The sequence below is a fragment of the Anolis sagrei genome, chromosome 7 (assembly GCF_037176765.1).
Source record: "Anolis sagrei isolate rAnoSag1 chromosome 7, rAnoSag1.mat, whole genome shotgun sequence".
NCBI lineage: Eukaryota > Metazoa > Chordata > Lepidosauria > Squamata > Dactyloidae > Anolis > Anolis sagrei.
This window is the reverse complement of record NC_090027.1, coordinates 44084262-44110385: the sequence shown is the minus strand read 5'-3', so window position 1 is coordinate 44110385 and position 26124 is coordinate 44084262. Positions and strand designations below refer to the sequence as shown.

At 41.7% G+C, this 26124-nt stretch overlaps 1 protein-coding gene across 1 annotated transcript in view; it reads right to left on the bottom strand.

The window, feature by feature from the left end:
* Positions 1 to 26124, bottom strand: part of PCSK7 (proprotein convertase subtilisin/kexin type 7) — a 37556-nt gene that overhangs the window by 7755 nt on the left and 3677 nt on the right. The window contains exons 2-15 of the mRNA XM_067470838.1: positions 24353 to 24850; positions 23426 to 23560; positions 22354 to 22519; positions 21576 to 21666; positions 19241 to 19295; positions 18764 to 18902; positions 17483 to 17583; positions 15469 to 15636; positions 15112 to 15219; positions 14784 to 14886; positions 5984 to 6140; positions 5151 to 5245; positions 1909 to 2002; positions 592 to 709 (exon numbers count right to left, since the gene is read on the bottom strand). Coding sequence (XP_067326939.1) covers positions 592 to 709; positions 1909 to 2002; positions 5151 to 5245; positions 5984 to 6140; positions 14784 to 14886; positions 15112 to 15219; positions 15469 to 15636; positions 17483 to 17583; positions 18764 to 18902; positions 19241 to 19295; positions 21576 to 21666; positions 22354 to 22519; positions 23426 to 23560; positions 24353 to 24838 — 2016 coding nt within the window. The 5' untranslated portion in view covers positions 24839 to 24850. The remainder of the gene's footprint in view (positions 1 to 591; positions 710 to 1908; positions 2003 to 5150; positions 5246 to 5983; positions 6141 to 14783; positions 14887 to 15111; positions 15220 to 15468; positions 15637 to 17482; positions 17584 to 18763; positions 18903 to 19240; positions 19296 to 21575; positions 21667 to 22353; positions 22520 to 23425; positions 23561 to 24352; positions 24851 to 26124) is intronic.

The window sequence follows — 26124 nt, the reverse complement described above, 5'->3', positions numbered from 1 at the left end:
CTGCAGTGACTTCCACAGACGTGGGTCGCCCGGCTCGGGGGGGCATGAGCCGGGTGACCAAGGCTCCGAGGCAGAGCCTGGGCCCTGTGGGGAGCCATTTTGAGGAGGGGGCCTCGCAACCCCTCCACAATGGCCTCACGACCCCTCTGGTGGTCGCGACCCCCAAGTTGAGAACCACTGCTATAGACAGTCCATGCAGTCATGCTGGACACACGACCTTGGAGGTGTCTACGGACAACGCCGGCTCTTCGGCTTAGAAATGGAGATGAGCACCAGAGTCCCAGAGTTGGACACGCCTAGACTTCGTGTTTACCTTTACCTATTCTATTGGAGGCAGGGAGAGGAAGGCACGTGGGCAACCGACGCTGGGATTCCCATGCTCATTGTTATGATTACGACACTATGCAACACGACTTTTTGTTCCTGAGTTACAGACACCGTTTCCTAATTGGTTTTATCCTAAAGACGCGGGGAAAGGTGATTCAACTGCAAACACCTTGTCGCCACCGTGGGGTGGGGGCTCCCGGTCCCACCCGTGATCAAGGCCCCCTCCTCACAGCAGCACAGCCCCCCCAGACCCCCATATCTGACCTTGAGGGTGTTGGTGGAGAGGGAGAAGCCCTCCTGCTCCGGGATGTCCAGGCCGGCCGGACACGGCAAGACCTCAGGGAGCTCCAGGTACTGGCCGCTCATGGCTTCTTCCAGGCGCCTGCAGAGACAGAATCGGACACAGGAAAGGAAGGCTCCCACCCAGCCCAGTAAGCAGGGAAGAGCCCTCCTTTCTTCCTTCCTTCCCTCCTTCCTTTCTTTCTTCTTCCCCCCTTCCTTCCCTTCGTTTTTCCTCTCCTCCTTCCTTCTTTTCCTCCCTCCTTTCTTCCATTCCTTCCTTCCTTTCTTCCCTCCTCCTTCCTTCCTTTCCTTCTTCTCTTTCTCATTCTCTTCCCTTCCCTCCCTCTTGCCCTCTTCCTTCTTAGCTCCCTCCTTCCTTCACTCCTTCCTCTCCTTTCATTCTTTTCTTCCTTCTTTACTTTCCTTCCTTTCCTCTCTTCTTCCTTCCCTTTTTCCTTTCCTCACTCCCTCCTTCCCTCCCTTCTTCTCATTCTCCTCCCTTCCCTCCTTCCTTTCCTTTCATTTCCTCTCTCTTGCCCTCTTCCTTCTTTCCTCCCTCCTTCATTCACTCCCTCCTCTCCTTCCTTTCCTTTCCTTTCATTCTTCTCTTCCCTTCTCCCTTCCTTCCTTCCCTCCTTCTTTCCTTCCTTTCCTCTCTTCTTACTTCCCTTTTTCCTTTCTTCACTCCCTCCTTCCTTCCTTCCTTCCTTCCTTCCTTCCTTCCTTCCTTCCTTTCTTCTCTTTCTCATTATTCTCCCTTCCCTCCTTCCTTTCCTCTCTCTTGCCCTCTTCTTTCTTTCCTCCCTCCTTCCTCCACTCCTTTCTCTCCTTCCTTTCCTTTTATTCTTCTCTTCCCACTCTCCTTCCTTTCTTCCCTCCTTCCTTATTTCATTTCCTTCTTTTCCTCTCTTCTTCCTTCCCTTTTTCCTTTCGTCACTCCCTCCTTCCTTTCCTTCTTCTCTTTCTCATTCTCCTCCCTTCCTTTCCTCCCTCTTGCCCTCTTCGTTCTTTCCTCCCTCCTTCCTTCACTCCTTCCTCTCCTTCCTTTCCTTTCATTCTTCTCTTCCCTCCTTCCTTCCTTCTTTCTTTTCCTCTCTTCTTCCTTTCCTTTTTCCTTTCCTCACTCCCTCCTTCCTTCTTTCCTTCTTCTCTTTCTCATTCTCCTTCCTTCCTCTCCTTCCTTTCCTTCCATTCCTCTCTTCTTTCCTTCCCTCCTTCCCCTCCCTTTCCATCCCTTTTTTGGGGGGCCTAATAGCAGGGGGCCACCCTTTCGGGGCCCGGGGCCACCCCGCACCTCACCTCTGCCGCTCTCGGATCTCTTTGGGGCCCCAGGCAGAACCGTAGAGTGTCAGCTTCCATTGCTTCAGGACACCGGGCTTTGGGGCCTCATCCCCTGCAAAGGAGAAAGCGGAAGGAGAGAAATGACACCCTCCTTACATATCATTACATATCATTATAACAACAACAACAACAATGACAATATAGGGCTGTGACTGTGGGCTTTCCTTAACAACAACAACAACAACATAGGACTATGACAGTTGGATTTCCATCATCGTCATTGAAATCGTTGTCATCACCATCTACGGCTGTGACAGTGGGCTTTCAACCATAACAACAACAACATAAGGCTGTGATAGTGGGCTTTCCTTAACAACAACAGTAGCAGCAGCAACAACAGTATAAGACTTTGACAGTTGGGTTTCCATCACCATCACAATCACCATCACCATCATATACGGCCGTGAGCATGGGCTTTCCTCCATAACAACAACAACAAAGGGCTGTGACAGTGGGGTTTTCTCAACAACAACAACAACAGCAACAACAACATAGGGCTGTGACAATTGGGTTTCCTCCACCACCGCCACTGCCATTTAGAGCGATGATAGTGGGCTTTCCTCCATAATAATAACAATAATAATAATACAGGGCTCTGACAGTTGGATTTCCACCACCACCACCATCATCATCATTATATAGGGCTGTGACAGTGGGATTTCCTCCATACCAACAACAAAGAGCTCTGACAGTTGGGTTTCCATCATCATCATCATCATCATCATCATCATCATCATCATCATCTAGGGCTGTGACAGTGGGCTTTCCTCCATAACAACAACAAAGGGCTGTGACAGTTGAGTTTCCATCATCATCATCATCACCATCATCATCATCATCATATAGGGCTGTGACAGTGGGCTTTCCTCCATAACAACAACAAAGGGCTCTGACAGTTGGGTTTCCATCATCATCATCATCATCATCATCATCATCAGCATCAGCATCATCATTATATAGGGCTGTGACAGTGGGATTTCCTCCATACCAACAACAAAGAGCTCTGACAGTTGGGTTTCCATCATCATCATCATCATCATCATCATCATCATCATCATTATATAGGGCTGTGACAGTGGGCTTTCCTCCATAACAACAACAAAGGGCTGTGACAGTTGAGTTTCCATCATCATCATCATCATCATCATCATCATCATCATCATCTAGAGCTGTGACAGTGGGCTTTCTTCCATAACAACAACAAAGGGCTGTGACAGTTGAGTTTCCATCATCATCATCATCATCATCATCATCATCATCATCATCATCATCTAGGGCTGTGACAGTGGGCTTTCTTCCATAATAATAATAACAATAATAATAATATAGGGCTCTGACAGTTGGATTTCCACCACCACCATCATCATCATCATCATCATCATATAGGGCTGTGACAGTGGGCTTTCCTCCATAACAACAACAAAGGGCTCTGACAGTTGGGTTTCCATCATCATCATCATCATCATCATCATCATCATCATCATCTAGGGCTGTGACAGTGGGCTTTCCTCCATAACAATAACAAAGGGCTGTGACAGTTGGGTTTCCATCATCATCATCATCATCATCATCATCATCATCATCATCATCATCATATAGGGCTGTGACAGTGGGCTTTCCTCCATAACAACAACAAAGGGCTGTGACAGTTGGGTTTCCATCATCATCATCATCATCATCATCATATAGGGCTGTGACAGTGGGCTTTCTTCCATAATAATAACAATAATAATAATAAAGGGCTCTGACAGTTGGATTTCCACCATCATCATCATCATTATCATTATATAAGGCTGTGACAGTGGGCTTTCCTCCATAACAACAACAAAGGGCTCTGACAGTTGGGTTTCCATCATCATCATCATCATCATCATCATCATCATCATCATCATCATCTAGGGCTGTGACAGTGGGCTTTCTTCCATAATAATAACAATAATAATAATAAAGGGCTCTGACAGTTGGATTTCCACCATCATCATCATCATTATCATTATATAAGGCTGTGACAGTGGGCTTTCCTCCATAACAACAACAAAGGGCTCTGACAGTTGGGTTTCCATCATCATCATCATCATCATCATCATCATCATCATCATCTAGGGCTGTGACAGTGGGCTTTCTTCCATAATAATAACAATAATAATAATAAAGGGCTCTGACAGTTGGATTTCCACCATCATCATCATCATTATCATTATATAAGGCTGTGACAGTGGGCTTTCCTCCATAACAACAACAAAGGGCTCTGACAGTTGGGTTTCCATCATCATCATCATCATCATCATCATCATCATCATCATCTAGGGCTGTGACAGTGGGCTTTCTTCCATAAGAACAACAAAGGGCTGTGACAGTTGGGTTTCCATCATCATCATCATCATCATCATCATCATCATCATCATATAGGGATGTGACAGTGGGCTTTCCTCCATAACAACAACAAAGGGCTGTGACAGTTGGGTTTCCATCATCATCATCATCATCATCATCATCATCATCATCATCATCAACATATAGGGCTGTGACAGTGGGCTTTCTTCCATAATAACAATAATAATAATATAGGGCTCTGACAGTTGGATTTCCACCATCATCATCATCATTATCATTATATAAGGCTGTGACAGTGGGCTTTCCTCCATAACAACAACAAAGGGCTCTGACAGTTGGGTTTCCATCATCATCATCATCATCATCATCATATAGGGCTGTGACAGTGGGATTTTCTCAACAACAACAACATAGGCTGTGACAGTTGGGTTTCCTCCACCACCACCACCGCCATATAGGGCTGTGACAGTGCGCTTTCCTCCATAACAACAACAAACGGCTCTGACAGTTGAGTTTCCATCATTATCATCAGCATCATCATCATATAGGGCTGTGACAGTGGGATTTTCTCAACAACAAAGTAGGGCTGTGACAGTTGGGTTTCCTCCACCACCACTGTCGCCATATAGAGCAGTGACAGTGGGCTTTCCTCCATAATAACAACAACAATAATAATACAGGGCTTTGACAGTTGGGTTTCCATCATCATCATCATCATCATCATCATCATCATCATCATCATCACCATCATCTTATAGGGCTGTGACCGTGGGCTTCTTGTCACAACATAGGGTTGTGACAATGGGCTTTCCACCACCATCACCACCAAGAGCAATGCCCCTCGAGAAGAAGCAAGTGCCACTCACCCACATCGTGGACCCGGAGCCGATAGGTGCCTTGGGCCTCCTCTCCCCAGCAGCGCACCGTGGAGAAGGTCCAGTCCACAAAGCCCCCGGGGTCCCTGCAACCAGAGACATAAGAGTGGAACGGGGGGGGGGGGGAGAAGACAACGGGCCTCAGCAAGGAACTGGCCCCGAGGGGACACTCCACCCCATCACTAGAATGGGTGGAGTTGACGTTCACATTCTGTCTCTAAGTAAGCTAATTAAACAAACCAAGACACTGCAGAGTCTTTTTCAGTAGTTAGCAGAGATTTACCACACAGCTATGTGCAGACGTTTTGTATTGCTCCGTCAAGAGAGTTTGGATTGAGGTTCAAGGCTGGTGGGTAGGACGCCTGGCTTTAAAATGCCCTTCAACCTTCCCCATCTTCAGAAACCCAAGGGGTTGCAATTCCCATCATCCCCGATCTGCAAAGCTGATCACACTATGTAACACAATTTCTGTTCCTGGGTTTCCACTGTCATTTCCAAATTGGTCGTATCATAAAAACATGGAGAAAGTTGATGAAACTGCCAAAACTTTGTTTTTGTGGAAGGGACATCACCCTGCTATAGCACATTATATTATATTATTATGCAATATAATATATTTATTATTATATTGTATTGTATTGTATTATTATATTTTCTGGGGTATAACAACGATTTTCAAATGAAGGGCTGCACAATTAAACAGGAAATGACACTTTTGAACCAAGAACAGAACGTTTTCTTTCGCAAATTCGGTGACACAGTGCAATAAGGCTCCGTGCAAATGGGTGTGAGAGTGCCCATACCGGACGCGCTTGCACACTCACGAGTCCATGCTGCGGGGCGTGCCGATCCGGGAGGTCATGCCGCTGGGGCAGGCCAGGCGGACGTCCAGGTTGCCCCTCCGCGGGTGGGTGATGGTCAGCGTGACGGCCACGTGCTCCAGTGTCCGCATGCCGGACAGGGACAGGTCCGCTTCCGTCACTGAGCAAACAGGGGAGCAAGAGGCATGCGTGACCGCTATTGCACTCCATTGCACGCTCAGGCCGAATGTGTCCCTCCCTCCAGGTGGTTTGGACTTGCGGTTTATTACACTGCAAAAGCTTTCTCTTGGAGGGAGGGACACCCTGCAGACCATTATATTATTTTATTATACCATTGTATTATTATACTACTATGTTATTATACTATTATAGTATTATAATATATTACACATTATATTATTATACTATTACTATATTATATGGTTATATTCTACTATTATATTAGTATAATATAACCACATATTAAACATATATTAATATATTACACATTATATTATTATACTATTATATTATTATAATTTATTACACATTATATTATTATACTATTATATTATTATACTATTACTATACTATTATATGGTTGGTTAAATTCTACTTTTTATTAGTATAATGTAACCACATATTAACCATATATTAATATATTACACATTATATTATTATACTATTATTATACTATTACTATACTATTATATGGTTATATAACACTATTATATTAGTATAATATAACCATACATTAATCAAATATTAATATATTAAACATTATATTATTATACTATTACATTATTATATTATATTACTCATTTTAGTTATACTATTATACTATAATAATATATTACATATATTATTATACGGTAGTATTGTACTATTATATTATTATACAATTATATTATGATAATATATTACATATTATATAATTATATTATTACATTACTATAATACGTTACATATTATATTATTATACAATTATATTATTATATTACATATTATATAATTATATTATTACATTATTATAATATGTTACACATTATATTGTAATAATATAATAGTATAATAATATAATGTGTAACATATTATAATGTAATAGTATAATAATATAACGTGTAATATATTAATATATGGTTAATATATGGTTATATTATGCTAATATAATAGTATAATATAACCATATAATAGTATAGTAATAGTATAATAATATAATAGTATAATAATATAATGTGTAATATAATAATTTAATAGTATAATAATGTTATACTACAATACTATAATAATATATGTGATATATTATTATAGTATAATAGTATAACTATAATGTGTAATATATTATAATAATGTAATAGTATAACAATATAATAGTATAATAATATAATGTGTAATATATTAATATTTAATTAATATATGGTTATATTATACATTTATTAATTAATTATTATTATATGGTTTATTACATTATTGTAATATATTACATATTATATTATTTCTCGTACTATTATATTATAATAATAGTATACGCATATATCCCCAAGATCTGGAGGAAAGCAAGAGTCATCGCCATCTTGAAGCCAGGCAAAGACCGTCATGACCCAAAAAGCTACAGACCAATCTCCCTGCTGTGCCACCTCTACAAAGTTCTGGAGAGACTTATTTTGCATAGAATTATGGAAAATATAGACCTCTCTCTGATCCCACAGCAAGCTGGCTTCAGGAAAGGCAAAAGCTGCACATTGCAAGTGCTGAACCTGACTCAGCACATAGAAGATGGCTTTGAAAGGCAGCAGATCACAGGAGATGTCTTCATTGACCTGTCAGCAGCTTATGGTACTGTGAACCACCGCTGCCTCCTCCTGAGAAAAATGTATAGTATCACAAAGGACGACCACCTCACCCGCCTCATAGGAAACCTGCTACAAAACAGGAGCTTTTTTGTTGAGTTCCAGGGCCAGAGAAGCAGGTGGCGGACACAGAAGAACGGCCTGCCTCAGGGGAGTGTGCTTGCCCCATCCATGTTCAACATCTACACAAATGACCAGCAACTGCCAGAAGGGACAGAGAGTTTCATCTATGCTGATGATCATGTCATTACCGCTCAAGCAGGGAGCTTTGAGATGGTTGAACAGAAGCTCTCCGAAGCTCTAGGTGCTCTCACTGCCTATTACAGGGAAAACCAGCTGATCCCTAACCCATCTAAAACACAGACATGTGCCTTTCATCTCAAGAACAGACAAGCATCCCGAGCTCTGAGGATGATTACCTGGGAAGGAAGAAATCCCACCGGAGCATTGCAGCGCACCCAAATACCTGGGAGTCACTCTGGACCGTGCTCTGACCTACAAGAAGCACTGCCTGAACATCAAGCAAAAAGTGGGTGCTAGAAACAATATCATACAAAATCCGACTGGCACAACCTGGGGATCACAACATGAGTTAAACATGAGTCAACAATGTGATGTGGCGGCAAAAAAAGCCAATGGGATTTTGGCCTGCATCAAGAGGAGCATAGTGTCTAGATCCAGGGAAGTCATGCTCCCCATGCTCTATTCCGCTTTGGTTAGACCACTTTACCTGGAATATTGTGTCCAGTTCTGGGCACCACAATTCAAGAGAGATGTTGACAAGCTGGAATGTGTCCAGAGGAGGGCGACTGAAATGGTCAAGGGTCTGGAGAACAAGCCCTATGAGGAGTGGCTTAGGGAACTGGGCATGTTTAGCCTGAAGAAGAGAAGGCTGAGAGGAGATATGATAGCCATGTATAAATATGTGAGAGGAAGCCACAGGGAGGAGGAGGGAGCAAGCGTGTTTCCTGCTTCCCTGGAGACTAGGATGCAAGGGAACAATGGCTTCAAACTACAAGAGAGGAGATTCCATCTGAACATGAGGAAGAACTTCCTGACTGTGAGAGCCGTTCAGCAGTGGAACTCTCTGCCCCGGAGTGTGGTGGAGGCTCCTTCTTTGGAAGCTTTGAAACAGAGGCTGGATGGCCATCTGTCAGGGGTGATTTGAATGCAATATTCCTGCTTCTTGGCAGAATGAGGTTGGACTGGATGACCCATGAGGTCTCTTCCAACTCTTTGATTCTATGATTCTATGACAGGGAAAACCAGCTGATCCCTAATCCATCTAAAACACAGACCTGTGCTTTTCACCTCAAGAACAGACAAGCATCCCGAGCTCTGAGGATTATTACCTGGGAAGGAATCCCACTGGAGCATTGCAGCACACCCAAATCCCTGGGAGGAGTCACTCTGGACCGTGCTCTGACCTACAAGAAGCACTGTCTGAACATCAAGCAAAAAGTGGGTACTAGAAACAATAACATACGAAAGCTGACTGGCACAACCTGGGGATCACAACCAGACACAGTGAAGGCATCTGCCCTTGCGCTGTGCTACTCCGCTGCTGAGTACGCATGCCCAGTGTGGAACACATCTCACCACACTCGTTAGACTGTTAGGTGTATTGTGTCCAAATTTCGTGTCAATTCATCCGGTGGTTTTTAAGTTATCTTAATCCCACAAACGAACATTACATTTTTATTTATATAGATTATTATAATATATTACACATTATATTATTATACTATTATATTACATATCCTATTATTATACTATTGTCCTCTTATATTATTATACTATTCCATTACTATAATATATTACACATTATATTATTAATTTCTTGAGTCACTCCTGGCACGAAAAAAATAGTTATGTTATTATTATTATTCTATTACACTGTTATATATTTGGCGAAATGAGAGTGAAAGGGTTACGGGCATGCAAGCCAACTGGCCCTGGTTTTTCTCGCTGCGTGCATTTCCCAACCTTCTGTGTTTATGGCTTTCTTCCAGCTGCAAAGCCGAGGAAAAAAGAAAGAAAGAAAGAAAGGAGCGAAAGAATGCATGCCTTTTAGGGGAAGAAAGAGAGGCAAAACCCTCTTGCAAAAATCCCAGGAGCCAGGCCTTGTTGAGTCTTGCGGGAAATCTAGGCAAGGCGGCCAAGGAGGCTTCAAAGAAACATCGCAACTCCCATCATCCTGCTAAATGAGCTTTGGGAATTGGAAAACCACCTAAAGAAAGCTGTCTTTAAAGGCTGGTCTTAAGCAGTTCCGAGTCCCTTTTGGGGAGATAAAGCGGGGTAGAAACAAATATAATAATAATAATAATAATATAGTAATAATATTTTAATTATATACTAATGTTTTTATGTTGAGCCGTTTTGAGTCCCCTTCGAGGATATGAAGCGGGATATAAAGAAACATTATTATTATTATTATTATTATTATTATTATTATTATTAATTTTAAATTCATGCCCTAGTAATCATATTTTAATTGTATACTAATGCTTCTATGTTGAGCTGTTTTGATCCCCTTCGGGGAGATGAAGCTGGATATAAAGAAACACTATTATTATTATTATTATTATTATTATTATTATTATTATTATGAATTTTAAACTCATGCCTTGAGTTCTAATCCCTGTCCTGTACCATTTAATATTCATTTTTGAAAATTGAAATACGTTTTCATATGTATCTGTTCACAGAACTACATTTTAATAGGTGTGTTTATAGAATTTTTGCAGTGCTTGTGTGTTTGGACTGGGATAATAATAATAATAATAATAATAATAATAATAATAATAGTTATGCCACATCAGGGCTGCCTTGAGCCACAAGGAAAGGTGGGTTATTATTGTTATTGTTATTATATTATTATTATTATTATTATTATTATTATTATTATTATTATGCCACATTCCTCCTCATTATAATCATAATCACAATAATAATAATATAATATATGTTATCATTAATATTATATAACAATTATTATTATTATTATTATTATTATTATGCCACATTCCTCCCCATTATAATCATAATCACAATAATAATATATGTTATTATTAATATTATATAACAATTATTATTATTATTATGCCACATTCCTCCCCATTATAACCATAATCACAATAATAATATAATATATGTTATTATTAATATTATATAACAATTATTATTATTATTACTATTATGCCACATTCCTCCCCATTAAAGTCATAATCACAATAATAATATAATATATGTTATTTTAATATTATATAATAACTATTATTATTATTATTATTATTATTATGCCACATTCCTCCCCATTATAATCATAATCAAAATAATAAAATAATGTTATTATTAATATTATATAATAACGATTACTATTATTATTATGCCACATTCCTCCCCATTATAATCTTAATGGTGTTTGATCCCTTCTTCTTCCTCCGTGCTATAATAATAATATTGTAATAATAATGTAATAATAATTATGCCACATCAGGGCTGTCTTGAGCCACAAGGAAATGTGGGTAAGACAAACTATTATTATTATTATTATTATTATTATTATGCCACATTCCTCCCCATTATAATAATAATCACAATAATAATATAATATATGTTGTATTGTCGAAGGCTTTCATGGCTGGAATCACTAGGTTCTTGTGGGTTTTTTCGGGCTATAGAGCCATGTTCTAGAGGCATTTCTCCTGACGTTTCGCCTGCATCTATGGCAAGCATCCTCAGAAGTGTGACCTCACACCTCTGAGGATGCTTGCCATAGATGCAGGCGAAACGTCAGGAGAAATGCCTCTAGAACATGGCTCTATAGCCCGAAAAAACCCACAAGAACCTAATAATATATGTTATTATTAATAGTATATAATAACTATTATTATTATTATTATTATTATTATGCCACATTCCTCCCCATTATAATAATAATCACAATAATAATATAATACGTTATTATTAATATTATATAACAATTATTATTATTATTATTATTATTATTATTGATGGTGATGGTGTTTGATCCCTTCTTCTTCCTCCATGTTATAATAATAATAATATTGTAAAAATAATTGTTATGCCACATCAGGGCTGCCTTGAGCCATAAGGAAAGGCAGGTAAGACAAACAATTATTATTATTATTATTATTATTATTATGCCACATTCCTCCCCATTATAATCATAATCACAATAATAATATAATATAGGTTATTATTAATAGTATATCATAACAATTATTATTATTATTATTGATAGTGATGGTGTTTGATCCCTTCTTCTTCCTCCATGTTATAATAATAATATTGTAATAATAATGTAATAATAATTGTTATCCCACATCAGGGCTGCCTTGAGCCACAAGGAAAGTCGGGTAAGACAAACAATTATTATTATTATTATTATTATTATTATTATTATTATTATTATGCCATATTCCTCCCCATTATAATCATAATCACAATAATGATATATGTTATTATTAATAGTATATAATAACTATTATTATTATTATTATTATTATTGATGGTGATGGTGTTTGATCCCTACCTCTTCTTCCATGCTATAATAATAATATTGTAATAATAATGTAATAATAATTATGCCACATCAGAGCTGCCTTGAGCCATAAGGAAAGGCGGGTAAGACAAACATTATTATTATTATTATTATTATTATTATTATTATTATTATGCCACATTCCTCCCCATTATAATCATAATCACAATAATATAATATGTTATTATTAATATTATATAATAACAATTATTACTATTAGGCCACATTCCTCCCCATTATAATCATAATCACAATAATAACATAATATATGTTATTATTAATAGTATATAATAACAATTATTATTATTATTATTATTATTATTGATGGTGTTTGATCCCTTCTTCTTCCTCCCTGTTATAATAATAATAATAATAATATTGTAATAATAATGTAATAATAATGTAATAATAATCATAATATTTAGGGTGGTGGTGGATATATCCCTTCCCCTTCCTCCTTGAAGGCAACCCCTCCCCTTTGTGTGTGTGTTTGTGTGCGTGTGCGGTGCGCTTTGTGCCTCCGTGGAAGCGCTGTGTTTACACAAGGCAAAGGGCAGCCAAGGCGGGAGCCGCATTGCCTAAAATGGGCTGAAACGGGAGCGCCTGCAAAAGATCACTCCTTGCGCTCCGTTCCCGCTCAGAAAACATGTTTCCAGAAGCGCAAAGCATGTTATGTCTCTAGATTAAGGGCACTGGGCTGGAATGGCCTCCAATGGCAGGGAAGGAGATCCCACCTGGACATTCGGAAGAACTTCTTAGAGCTGTTCAACAGTGGAACTCTCTTCCTATTATTATTATTATTATTATTATTATTATTATTCAACAGAGGCTGGGTGGCCATCTGTTGCGAGGGCTTTGATTACGCTTCTGTTTCAAACAGACAAGGGTTCTTCCTCTCACCCTGGACATCATTCCACAATGTATAATCAAGGGCCAGTGAACAACTCCCAAACAGAGGGTGCCTCCAGGCAACAACAGCTTGGCTACTTCCATGCAGATACCCTCAGGGATTGACTTTGCAACTGCAAAGCTACTCAATGCTATTTAAGCTTGCTAATTGGCAACTCCCAAACAGAGGGTGCCTCCAGGCAACAACAGCCACTCAATGCTATTCAAGCTTGCTAATTTGCAACTCCCAAACAGCGGGCGCCTCCAGGCAACAACAGCTTGGCTACTTCCATGCAGATACCCTCAGGGATTGACCTTGCAACTGCAAAGCCACTCAATGCTATTCAAGCTTGCTAATTGGCAACTCCCAACCAGAGGGTGCCTCCAGGCAATAACAGCCTGGCTACTTCCATGTAGATACCCTCAGGGACTGACTTTGCAACTGCAAGGCTACTCAATGTTATGCAACAGTCACACTTGCTTCACACAGATAAAGGTTCTTCCTCCCACCCTGGACATCATTCCACAGGGAGTACCTCCAGGAAACAGAGGCCAGGCTACCTCTATGCAGATACCATCGCAGATTGACTTTACAGCTTAAAGGCTACTCAATGCTATTCAAGCTTGCTAATTGCAACAGCCACACTTGCTTCCTACAGACAAAGGTTCTTCTGGACATCATTCCACAGAGGGTGCCTCCAGGCAACAGAGGCCAGGCTATCTCTATGCAGAGACCCTCACTGATTGACTTTGCAACTGCAAAGCTATTCAGTGTTTTTCAAGCTTGCTAACTACAACAGTCACACTTGCCTCCCAAAAAGGTTGTTCCTCCCACTCTGGACATCATTCCACAGAGGGTGCTTCCAGGCAACAGAGGCCAGGCTACCTCTATGCAGATATCCTCGCTAATTGACTTTGCAAATTTCAAAGCTACTCAAGCTTGCTAATTTGCAACATTCACACTTGCTTCACACACAGACAAGGGTTCTTCCTCCCACCCTGGGCATCATTCCAAAGAGGATGCCTCCAGGCAGCAGAGGCCAGGCTATCCCTATGCAGATACCATCACTTATTGACTTTGCAGCTTCAAGGCTACTCAATGCTATTCAATCTTGCTAATTTGCAACATTCCCACTTGCGTCACATAGACAAGGGTTCTTCCTCCCACCCTGGACATCATTCCACAGAGGGTGCCTCCAGGCAACAGAGGCCAGGTTACCTGTATGCAGACACCCTCACTGATTGACTTTGCAAACTTCAAAGCTACTCAATATTATTCAAGCTTGCTCATAATATATAATATACACTCCACTTGCTTCATTTCCAGCACAACCTCTGAAGAGGCCATTAGCTGCAGATGTAGGCGAAACGTCAGGAGAGAATGCTGCTTGAATATGGCCACACAGCCCGAAAAATTCAGATCAACCCGTCATCATCCTTCTCCCCTCTTTGCTGATCGAGGTCTGAATGTGACCCCTTTAAGAGAAGCCCCCCTTCACCCCAAATTAAAGCCACAAACCGTTCCAGGTGACTTCCAGGTGTTTGGGGGCCAAGGGGACTTCCTGGCCCTCCTTCAAGACGGGGCTGACGTAGGAGGCCAGGTATGGGACGGACTCCCAAACCTGTGGGGCAGAAAGAACAGGTAAAGATCACCTGAGCTGCAGTAGGGGAGCTTGAGTAAAGAGAACAGAGCAGGCCTGGGCCAACTTTGGCCCTCCAGGTGTTTTGGACTACAACTCCCACAATTCCTAACAGCCTACCAGCTGTTAGGAATTGTGGGAGTTGTAGTCCAAAACACCTGGAGGGCCAAAGTTGGCCCAGGCCTGCTCTGCAATCTGATCACTGACCTTGGCCGCGTTGACCAGCCTCCAGGCGTTGAGGAGGCCGAACCCGTGCTGGTGGCTGTGGCTGAGCCCGGCACGGTTGGTGTCCCAGCTGGCCCGGTGGTCTTCGTACTGCAAAAACAAAGGCCGTAACGCACCTCAATAGACCGGTCAAGCCTCAAGGTGACGGTCAAGCCCTTCCTCCAGTGACAGCAACCCATTGCAATCCCATTGGGAGAGATCATAATAATAATAATAATAATAATAATAATTATTATTATTATTTACTCCTGGCGACCTCTGAGGCTGAGAGAGTGTGACATAGAAAGGAAGAGGCTTTGAGGTCAAAACGTTGCTCTGAAGGTGCGGGAGGGGGCTCACCTTGGTGGCGGTGAAGACGATGATGTGCTGGACGTCCCTCCAGGTGAGGCAGGGCCGCACCTGCAGCATCAGCGCAATCATGCCGGCGGCCAGAGGGGCGGCCGCTGAGGTCCCGGTGTGGCCCTCCGTACAGCCCGTGCCCCTCTGCAAGTCCCAGTCGGTGGTGGCCTGGAGGGAGAAAGAGAGAGAGAGAAAGAGAGAGAGAGAGAAAGAAAGAAAGAGAAAGAAAGAAAGAGGGAAAGAAAGAAGAAAGGAAGAAAGAGGGAAAGAAACAGCGACAGAAAGAAAGAATGAAAAAAGAAAGAAAAAAGAAAGAAAGAAAGAGGGAAAGAAACAGTGAAAGAAACAGTGAAAGAAAGAGAGAAAGAAAAGAGAGGGAAAGAAAAAAAGGAAGGAAGAAAGAGAAAAGAGAGAGAAAAAGAAGAGAGGAAGAAAGAGGGAAAGAAACAGCGACAGAAAGAAAGAAAGAAAGAAAGAAAGAAGAAAGGAAGAAAGAAGGAAAGAAACAGTGAAAGAAAGAGAGAGAGGAAGAGAGTGGGAAAGAAAAAAAGGAAGAAAGAGAAGAGAGAGAGAGAAAGAAGAAAGGAAGAAAGAGGGAAAGAAAGAAGGAAAGAAAGAAAGAAGAAAGAGGGAAAGAAACAGTGACAGGAAGAGAGAAAGAAAGAGAGAGGGAAAGAAAAAAAGAAGGAAGAAAGAGAAAAGAGAGAGAGAGAAAGAAGAAAGGAAGAAAGAGGGAAAGAAACAGTGACAAAGAAAGAAAGAAAGAAGAAAGGAAGAAAGAGGAAAAGAAACAGTGAAAGAAAGAAAGAAAGAAGAAAGGAAGAAAGAGGAAAAGAAACAGTGAAAGAAAGTGAAAGAGAGAAGGAAAGGAAAAAAGGAAGAAAGAAAGAGAAAAGAGAGAGAGAGAGAGAAAGACAGAAGAAAGGAAGAAAGAGGGCAAGAAACAGTGAAAGAAAGAGAGAGAGAAAGAAAGAAAGAAAGAAAGGGAGAGGGCAAGAAAGAAAGAGAAAGAAAGAGAGAGGGAAAGTAAAAAGGAAGAAAGAGAAAAAGAAAGAAATAAAGAGAAAGAAAGAGGGAGGTAAAAGAAGAAAGGAAGAAAGAAAGAGAAAAAAGAGAGAAGGAAAGAGAAGGAAAGAAAGAGAGAAAGAAAGAAGAAAGAAAGAAAGAAAGAAAGAAAGAGAAAGAAAGAGAGGGAAAGAAAGAGAAAGAAAGAAAGAGGGAAAGAAAGAAAAAGAGAGAGAAAGAAAGAAAGAGGGAAAGAAAGAAAAAGAGAAGGGAGAGGGAAAGAAAGAAAGAAAGAAAAGAGAAAGAAACAGAGAGAGAGAAATAAAGAGAGAGGGAAAGAAAGAGGGGAAGAAAGAAAGAAAGGAAGGAAGGGAGGGAGGGAGGGAGGGAAGGAAAGAAAGAGTGTAAGAAAAAAGAAAGAAAGGGAAAAGAAAGAAAGAAAGGGAAGACAGAGAGAAGGGAGAGGAAAAGAAAGAAAGAGAGGAAAAAAAGAGAAAGAAACAGAGAGAGAGAGAAAAAATAAAGAGAGAGGGAAAGAAAGAGGGGAAGAAAGAGAGAAGAAAGAGGGGAAGAAAGAGAGAAAGAAAGAGAGAAAGAAAGAAAGAAAAAAAGGGAAGGAAAGAGAGAGAGAAAGAAAAAAGAAAGAAAGAAAGAAAGAAAGGGAAAGAAAGAGAGAGAGAGAAGAGAGAGGGAAAGATAGAAACAGAGAAAGAAAAAAGAAAGAAAGAAAGAAAGAAAGAAAGAAAGAAAGAAAGAAAGAAGAAAGAAAAAAGAAAGGGAAAAGAAAGAAAGAAAGAAAGAGAACGAGAAAGAGAGAAAGAAGGGAAAAGAAAGAAAGAAAGAAAGAAAGAAAGAAAGAAAGAAAGAAAGAAAGAAAGAAAGAAAGAGAGAGAGAGAGAGAGAGAAGGGGAAACAGGGTCAAGTCCTGGGGTACAATTAAACAGGAAACAACACTTTCAAACCAGGAAGAGGACATTTATTCAAACGGCAACGTAGGGAAGAGACTCACGATGCTCCTCATGAGCTTGTCCCCGCCGCTGAAGGTCACGGCCAGCATGGAGGCGCACTCCTCCGCATAGAAAGGCATGGAGCCCATCTCGTCCACGGCTCCTGCAGAAGGAAGGAAGGAAGGAAGGAAGGAAGAGGCATAGCATGGGCTTCAATGGAGTGGATTTGGGAAGGAAAGGGGTAGTCCAACTCACTTTGGTGGAATGGAACCCCCCCCCCCCATGCCTAGAACTTCAAGGATCAAAGTCCAGTATGCTGAATGACTACAACAGACTAGTCAAATTATTGTTGTTGAAGTTGTTGTTATTGTTGTTTACCACTATCACTTTGTGATCCCTGGAGAGGACAACAATTCACCCAAAATTTCCCACTTGCTGTACATGGATGATCTAAAGCTTTACGGAAAACTGGAAACTGAAATCCAGTCACTGACCCACACAGTCAGAATCTTCAGCACTGACATCAGTATGTCATTATTATTATTATTATTATTATTATTGACACAAAAGCACAGTATGTCACAGCAAACGAGATCTATATGCTGGATTTCGTATCACAAAATCTCAACTCAACTCCCAAGTGTCTAGGACCATTTTTATAATAATAATATTTAACAATAATTATTATTTAATAATTATTGATTTAATATTATTTTACTGACACAGAACACACTATGTCACAGCAAATGAGATCTATATGCTGGATTTCGTATCACAGAATCACAATTCAAACACTTCCCAAGCATCTAGGATTATGTGATGTATTATTATTATTATTATTATTATTATTATTATCAACATCATTATCCCCATTCCAATGGCTTAGCACCTATTCTTCTTATTACTATTACTATTATTCACCCCACCCAATGGTTGACAATTTATGATGATGGTGATGATGATGATGACTACTTACCCCACCCAATGACTTAGAACCCATTAATAATAGTAATAATAATAATAATAATAATAATAATAGTCACCCCAATCAATCATAGGTGGTGATTGGTCACCCCAATCACCACCTATGATTATTATCATCCTTCACCCAACCCAATGACTGAGAACTGATTATTTGTATTCTTATTATTCATCCCACCCAATGGCTCAGTCCCTATGATGATAATGATGATGATGATTATCATTCACCCCATCCAATAGCTGAGCACCTATGATGATGACGGCTACTCTTATGCCCCGCGCCTCAATAGCTGCACCTAAAATAATGAGCAGATTCCAAGGGGAGGAGGAAAGCGCCCTTCCCCAGCAGACGCCGTGATTACCGATGGTGACGGTGTAGATGGAGTTGGCATATCCGTCGTAGTTGCAGTTGTCGTTGTGGTGCCCTCCGTTGCCGCTGGCCACCACAAAGATGCTGCCGAAGCCTCGCCGGCCGGCCATCACTCCATGCTGCAAGGCGGCCTGAGGAGGAGGAGGAGGAAAGAATCATGATATTAACAATGATAATAATAATGCTCAACTAGTGTTGAGGTCTGTGAAGCCTCTGAGGATGAGGACGGGGACTTTCTAGTTGAGCCTGTTGTTTCTGTGCGGGAAAATGAAAGTGTTTTCCTCGATGATGGGAATGTTTTGTGTAGATCTGTTGTCGGGGAAACTGTCATGTTAAGCAGTTGGGCCGGTAGGCTGTTAGGAATTGTGGGAGCTGGAGTCCAAAACTCCTGGAGGGCCAAAGTTGGCCGGTGCCTGTGCTGAACATTATTGGTTTTTCGGGTTAAATATGGAGGCAAGATCACCGATACCTTTCCAAGCTGGTGAGGCCCATCCACGGTTTTGCCGTCATCGTCTGGACCCCAACTGCAAAGAGAGGGTCCCAAAACAAAAGGCATGAAACTTAAAGAGTCCAACATGGAAGAAGTGTGATAAAGACACTTGGAACAATCCGTGGTTCTAAATGGTTCTAAAGTACTTACAAAACTAAAGTTCTGGTGCTGAAAATTTCAGAACTCTAACAAAACTTTCAAAATTTAATTATTATTTCATTATTGGTGATTTTTTAATGACAGAACCAATTAGGAATTGTCATTTATAATGAAATGTTGAGAGTTTTGGGGTGAATAATAGTATTCACTAGGCCTGGGCAATGCATGGTTCTAAATGGTTCTAAAGTACTTACAAAACTAAAGTTCTGGTGCTGAAAATTTCAGAACTCTAACAAAACTTTCAAAATTTAATTATTATTTCATTATTGGTGATTTTTTAATGACAGAACCAATTAGGAATTGTCATTTATAATGAAATGTTGAGAGTTTTGGGGTGAATAATAGTATTCACTAGGCCTGGGCAATGCATGGTTCTAAATGGTTCTAAAGTACTTACAAAACTAAAGTTCTGGTGCTGAAAATTTCAGAACTCTAACAAAACTTTCAAAATTTAATTATTATTTCATTATTGGTGATTTTTTAATGACAGAACCAATTAGGAATTGTCATTTATAATGAAATGTTGAGAGTTTTGGGGTGAATAATAGTATTCACTAGGCCTGGGCAATGCATGGTTCTAAATGGTTCTAAAGTACTTACAAAACTAAAGTTCTGGTGCTGAAAATTTCAGAACTCTAACAAAACTTTCAAAATTTAATTATTATTTCATTATTGGTGATTTTTTAATGACAGAACCAATTAGGAATTGTCATTTATAATGAAATGTTGAGAGTTTTGGGGTGAATAATAGTATTCACTAGGCCTGGGCAATGCATGGTTCTAAATGGTTCTAAAGTACTTACAAAACTAAAGTTCTGGTGGTGAAAATTTCAGAACTCTAACAAAACTCTCAAAATTTCATTATAAATGACAATTCCTAATTGGTTCTGTCATTAAAAAATCACCAATAATGAAATAATAATTAAATTTTGAAAGTTTTGTTAGAGTTCTGAAATTTTCACCACCAGAACTTTAGTTTTGTAAGTACTTTAGAATCATTTAGAACCATGCATTGCCCAGGCCTAGTGAATACTATTATTCACCCCAATCCAAAAAGTGGGTGCTAGAAACAATATCATACGAAAGCTGACTGGCACAACCTAGGGATCACAACCAGATACAATGAAGACATCTGCCCTTGAGCTATGCTACTCTGCTGCTGAGTACGCATGCCCAGTGTGGAACACATCTCACCATGCTAAAACAGTGGATGTGGCTCTTAATGAGACAGGCTGCATTATCACGGGGTGCCTGCGCCCTACACCACTGGAGAAATTACACTGCTTAGCCGATATTGCATCACCTGACATCCACTGGGAAGTAGCAGCCAATAGTGAAAGGACCAAGGCAGAGAAACCTCCAGCTCATCCCCTGTTTGGGTATCAGCCAGCACGTCAACGACTTAAATCAAGAAATAGTTTTCAAAGATCTACAGAGACACTTGCTGGAACACCTCAGCAAGCAAGAGTCCAAAAGTGGCAGGCCCAAACCCAGAACCTCAACCAATGGCTGATACCAAATGAGAGACTCCCCCCTGGGCACACAGAAGAAGACTGGGTAACTTGGAAGGCGCTGAACAGACTGCGCTCTGGCACCACGAGATGCAGAGCCAATCTTAAGAAATGGGGCCACAACATGGAGTCCACGACATGCGAGTGGGGAGAAGAGCAAACCACTGACCACCTGCTGCAATGCACCCTGAGCCCTTCTTCCACATGATGCACAAGGGAGGAGCTCCTTGCGGCAACACCAGAGGCACTCCAAGGGGCCAGAGACTGCTCAAGGGACATTTAATCAGCTACCAAGTTTGCAAAATTTGTGTATTTTTTTAAATCTGTTTGTTTGTTTTGTTCTGTTAGAAATGTAATACAATGTTCTGGTTGCGGATGACACGATAAATAAATAACCCCAATCCAATGGGTTAGCACCTATTATTATTATTATTATTATTATTATTATTATTACTATTATTACTATTATTATTATTATTATCATTCACCCCAACCAAATGGATGCGCACCTATGCTTATGATTATTGTGATTACTATTTTTCACCCCAACCCAATGGCTGAACACTTATGATGATGACGACCAGACCAGAAAATCAAGGCTGAAATTGCAAGAGTCTTAACGGCTGAGTGAAACCCTGACTGACCTGCAGCTGTAGATGTCGTTGATCTGGTAATGCTTGTTGAAAGCCACGGCCTCCATGCTGTCCGTGAGCGGCCCGTCCAGCACCCGGATCCCTGCAGAAGCAGGAAAAAAGTGGGGTGAATGGGTCCCACAGCCAAGGAAAGACCCCCAAATGGGCCACGGGCTAAGCGAGACCCCGCAGTGCTTGCCCAGTGACATCCAGAAGGGACAACGATCCACTGCAGTGACCCAACCAAGCCAAAAGCATGAGAGAAGAGGACCAGATATGGCCTGTGGTTATGGGTATCGTCCCACAAATCTCACTTTGTCACACGATGTTTGTTCCTGGGTTATCAATGCATTTCCTAATTGATTCTATAATGAAAACATGGGAAAAGTATTAAACTGCCCAAGCTTTGTCTTAATGGGAGGTTCATCCTGATATTGCACATGTTGCTCTAGTTTTTCAATGCATAATCTCACAGTCTCAACTAGTTTGTGGCAGCCATAAAAACAACGAAGTTGTTTCTGGAGTATAATGACAACTTTCAAAGTAAGGACCGCACAATTAAACAGGAACAGAACATATTTTTCGAATGTTGTTAACATCGTGGAATTAGGAGTTTGTAGTATGCAGAATGTTAGACAGCCAAAGGGCTACCGCTTGTGTTATGGGGAAATTCTCTATGGAAAGGGGAAGGGGGATGCTGCCCCCTGGTGTGCAAAGCAGGGACAACAGCCTCCTGTTGCCTTGTTTGTGGGTCACAAAACGTGCCCCCGGTGGGCAGGCGAACACATACCTGCGATGCGGCTCCCATAGGCGACTCCAACGGCACAGAAGCTGTTGTTGGAGACAGCGGCGATCTCCCCGGCACAGCGGGTGCCATGGTGGTTGCCGTTCTCCTCATCCGGGTGGGGCATGGGGTCCGGGTCATCCGAGTTCAGGTCGTAGCTGCCTTCGGGGCTCTGGAATGACAGTGGAAAGGGGCTGCCGTCAAGCCCACCCTCATGCTTCCTGGAAGGAAGCCTACACAACTTCCAGACAGGAAGGGAGCCCCAGGCAGGGAAGTCGGAGCCGTCCTGCTTATGCATCCATCTGCCTGCCTACCTGCTGTTGATCTGTCTATCTATCTATCTATCTAGTTATCTATCTATTTTGATAAATAACTAGACAGGGGGATTGATAGATAGGTAGATGAATAAATAAATACAGAAGAATGCATGGATGGATGGATGGATTGACGGACGGACGGACGGACAGACAGACAGACAGACAGACAGACAGATAGATAGATGCATGGATGGACAGAGAGATGCATGGATGGAAAGATAGCTAGATGGATGGGTAGGTAGGTAGGTAGATAGACAGACAGACAGACAGATGCATGGATGTGTGGATACATAGATAGGATAAATAGATAGATAGATAGATAGATAGATAGATAGATAGATAGATAGATAGATAGATAGATAGATAGATAGATAGATACAAGGATGGATGGATGGATAAATAGACAGATAGATGGATGGATGGATGGATAGATATATTATCCGTCTATGTTTATCCATGTATAGATAGATTGATCAATAGATGGATCAATAATTAAATACATGGATGGATGGATGATGGATAGATGGATGCATGGATAGATGGTTGTATTGTAACATTTGTGAGCCACTTAGAGTCTCTGTATGGAGAGAAAAAGCGGGATATAAATAAACAACAACAACAACACCAATAATAGATAGATAGATAGTTAGATAGATAGATAGATAGATAGATAGATAGATAGATAGAGAGATGGATGATAGATGGATGGATGGACAAATGATGGGTGTCCCCCTGGGCGGAGTTTATGCACAGCTACTCACATAGTTGGGCTGGATGTCCTTGATGGTGTGCTCCACCCCATCGTCCACCACTACCACGGTCACCCCTTGGCCCGTCACGTTCCTCTCCCAAACGCCCGTCACGTTGATGTCCATCCCGGGGCTCTTGCGGTTGTTCTGGGCCAGCGGGGAGAAGAAGGAAGGAAGAAAGGATGGGGCAATGGTCAAGAGGGCAGTACACAGAGGTCAGTGGACATTCAGTGCAGGATGCCCCAGTGCAAACAGCAAAGGACCCTCTGGGAGTCTCCAGGGGCCTGATGGGAAAGGACCACCACATGCATTTATTATTATTATTATTATTATTATTATTATTATTATTATTATTATTAAACTTTATTTGTACCCCGCTAGCATCTCCCAGAGGATTCAATGCGGCTTACAACAGGCCGAGGCCACAACAATACAACAATACATTTGTGGCATGATGGGTGTTGAGGCCTGGTCTGAGGAGAAGGAGGGGGACCCTTTGGTGGGGCTTTGTGCTCCTGAATTGGAGCCCATCAATAAAATAGTTCTTCCCTGGATGATGGGAATAATAATAATAATAATAATAATAATAATAATAATAATAATAATAATAATATATTGTCGGGCTTTCATGGCTGGAATCACTAGGTTCTTGTGGGTTTCTTCGGGCTATAGAGCCATGTTCTAGAGGCATTCTCCTGACGTATCGCCTGCATCTATGGCAAGCAACCTCAGAGGTAGCATCCTCCCTACCTCTGAGGCGATGCAGGCGAAACGTCAGGAGAGAATGCCTCTAGAACATGGCTATATAGCCCGAAAAAACCTACAACAACCCAATAGTGGTATGGCAAGACTCTCTCCCAGTGTAGGGTCGGGAAATGTACACTTTGGAAATGAATGTTTTGTAGTAATGTAGAGTGTGAGGCTGTCGGGAAGGCTCACCAGGTGCCACTGCTGGGGGTACTTGGGGTCGTTGAAGGCCAGACCACGCTTGGAGCGCTTCAGCAGCCGCTGCTCTGCGTGCCAGCGCACTCCTCCATGCTGCGCCAGGACTGCCTCCACTGCACGCTGGGCGGCCTCAGGATCAAACCCTGGGTCCAGTCCGCCTGGCCGGAAGCCCAGCAGGTAGTGGCCCCGGAGCTCCCCCACGCGGCCCAAGCTGACCAGGCCGGCTTCTGCGGCCAGTTGCTCTGCTCGCCGGTCCAGCCCTTCCTCCGAGTCCTGCTCAGAGTCCTCCAGGCACACTGCCCAAGTCATGTCCATGGGGCGCATAGTCCGCGTAGTCCGCGTAGCTGGCCGTAGTTCCACCTCGCAAGCCGCTGGGCCGGTCAGCAGCCACGCCAGGCACAAGCAGAGGTGGACGCAAGGCAAGGTGGGCCGAGGCACTGCTTCCCATGGTGGCGCCTTCTTGCCCCGCCACGGAGGCATCCGGCAGGAAAGCTGCAATGGGAGAAAAAAGAGCCAAAACTCACACAAGGCATTTCGACAAGGAGAAATGCAAGATATTGCTGTTGCGCCCCAGCCGTGGGAAACCTTTTCGTCCAAGCACCACGCCAAGGTGAAAGAATCCACTAAGTAAAGCTTACTAAGTATAAAGTAAATGATTGAAAAAGGCAGACTCAAAAGCACAATCAAAAATCCAAAAAGCAAAACCAGTTAATCCACATTTACTGAAGCAATTCCAGGAGACAACTCCCACGGATTCAGCCACTTGGCAGTTCTTTTAAAACCATTGCAAGAAAAAGAAAATCAGTCTACTTGGATTTAGCACAACTGTAAATCAGAAGAAGCAGCAATAAGGTCTACCAACCAAAAGGTTGCCAATTCAAAGCCCAGGTTGGAGCTGGAGTGATCACCCGACTGCCAGCCCAGCACACTGTTTACCTAAGCAGTTCAACAAAAGCTTGAGCTGTAAGTAGAGAAGTTAGGTACTGCTAAACAAGCGGAGGAGGTAATTTACGACACCATGACCCAAAAATCCAGGAACTTGAAACCTGAAATAGGAATTACATGAACAGGATCCAAAAATACACAAACAGTTGGCACTATAAAGCACCACATACAAGGCCTTCCTTGGGGCAAAGGTTATGCGGCACTCACATTACACAATCTCTATACCAGACGCCAACACGGCACAATGCGTGTCAATAAGGGATCAATGTGCAGGGCTGGCATTGCTCTTGCTTGATCCCTTTTGAAGCCATCTTCATCCACTCTGGCCCTCCAAAGCGCCCAAGGCAGGGTCCCATAACAAACATTGGCCTGAGAGGATTGGCATTGTGCATGATAATATATTAGCATTATTGTATTACAATATTATTATGTAGTACTAGCCGTCACCTGCCACATGTTGCTGTAGCCCACTCTGGTGGTCATGGGGTTTCTGTGTGGGAGGTTTGGCCCAATTCTATCATTGGTGGGGTTCAGAATGCTCTGTGATTGTAGGTGAACTATAAATCCCAGCCACTACAACTCCCAAATGTCAAGATTCTATTTTGCCCAAACTCCAGCAGTGTTCACATTTGGGCATATTGAGTATTCGTGTAGAATTTGGCCCAGATCTATCATTGTTTGAGCCCACAGTGATCTCTGGATGTAGGTGAACTACAACTCCAAAACTCAAGGTCAATGCCCACCAAACCTTCCAGTATTTTGTGTTGCTCATGGGAGAACTGTGTGCCAAGTTTGGTTCAATTCCATCGTTGGTAGGGTTC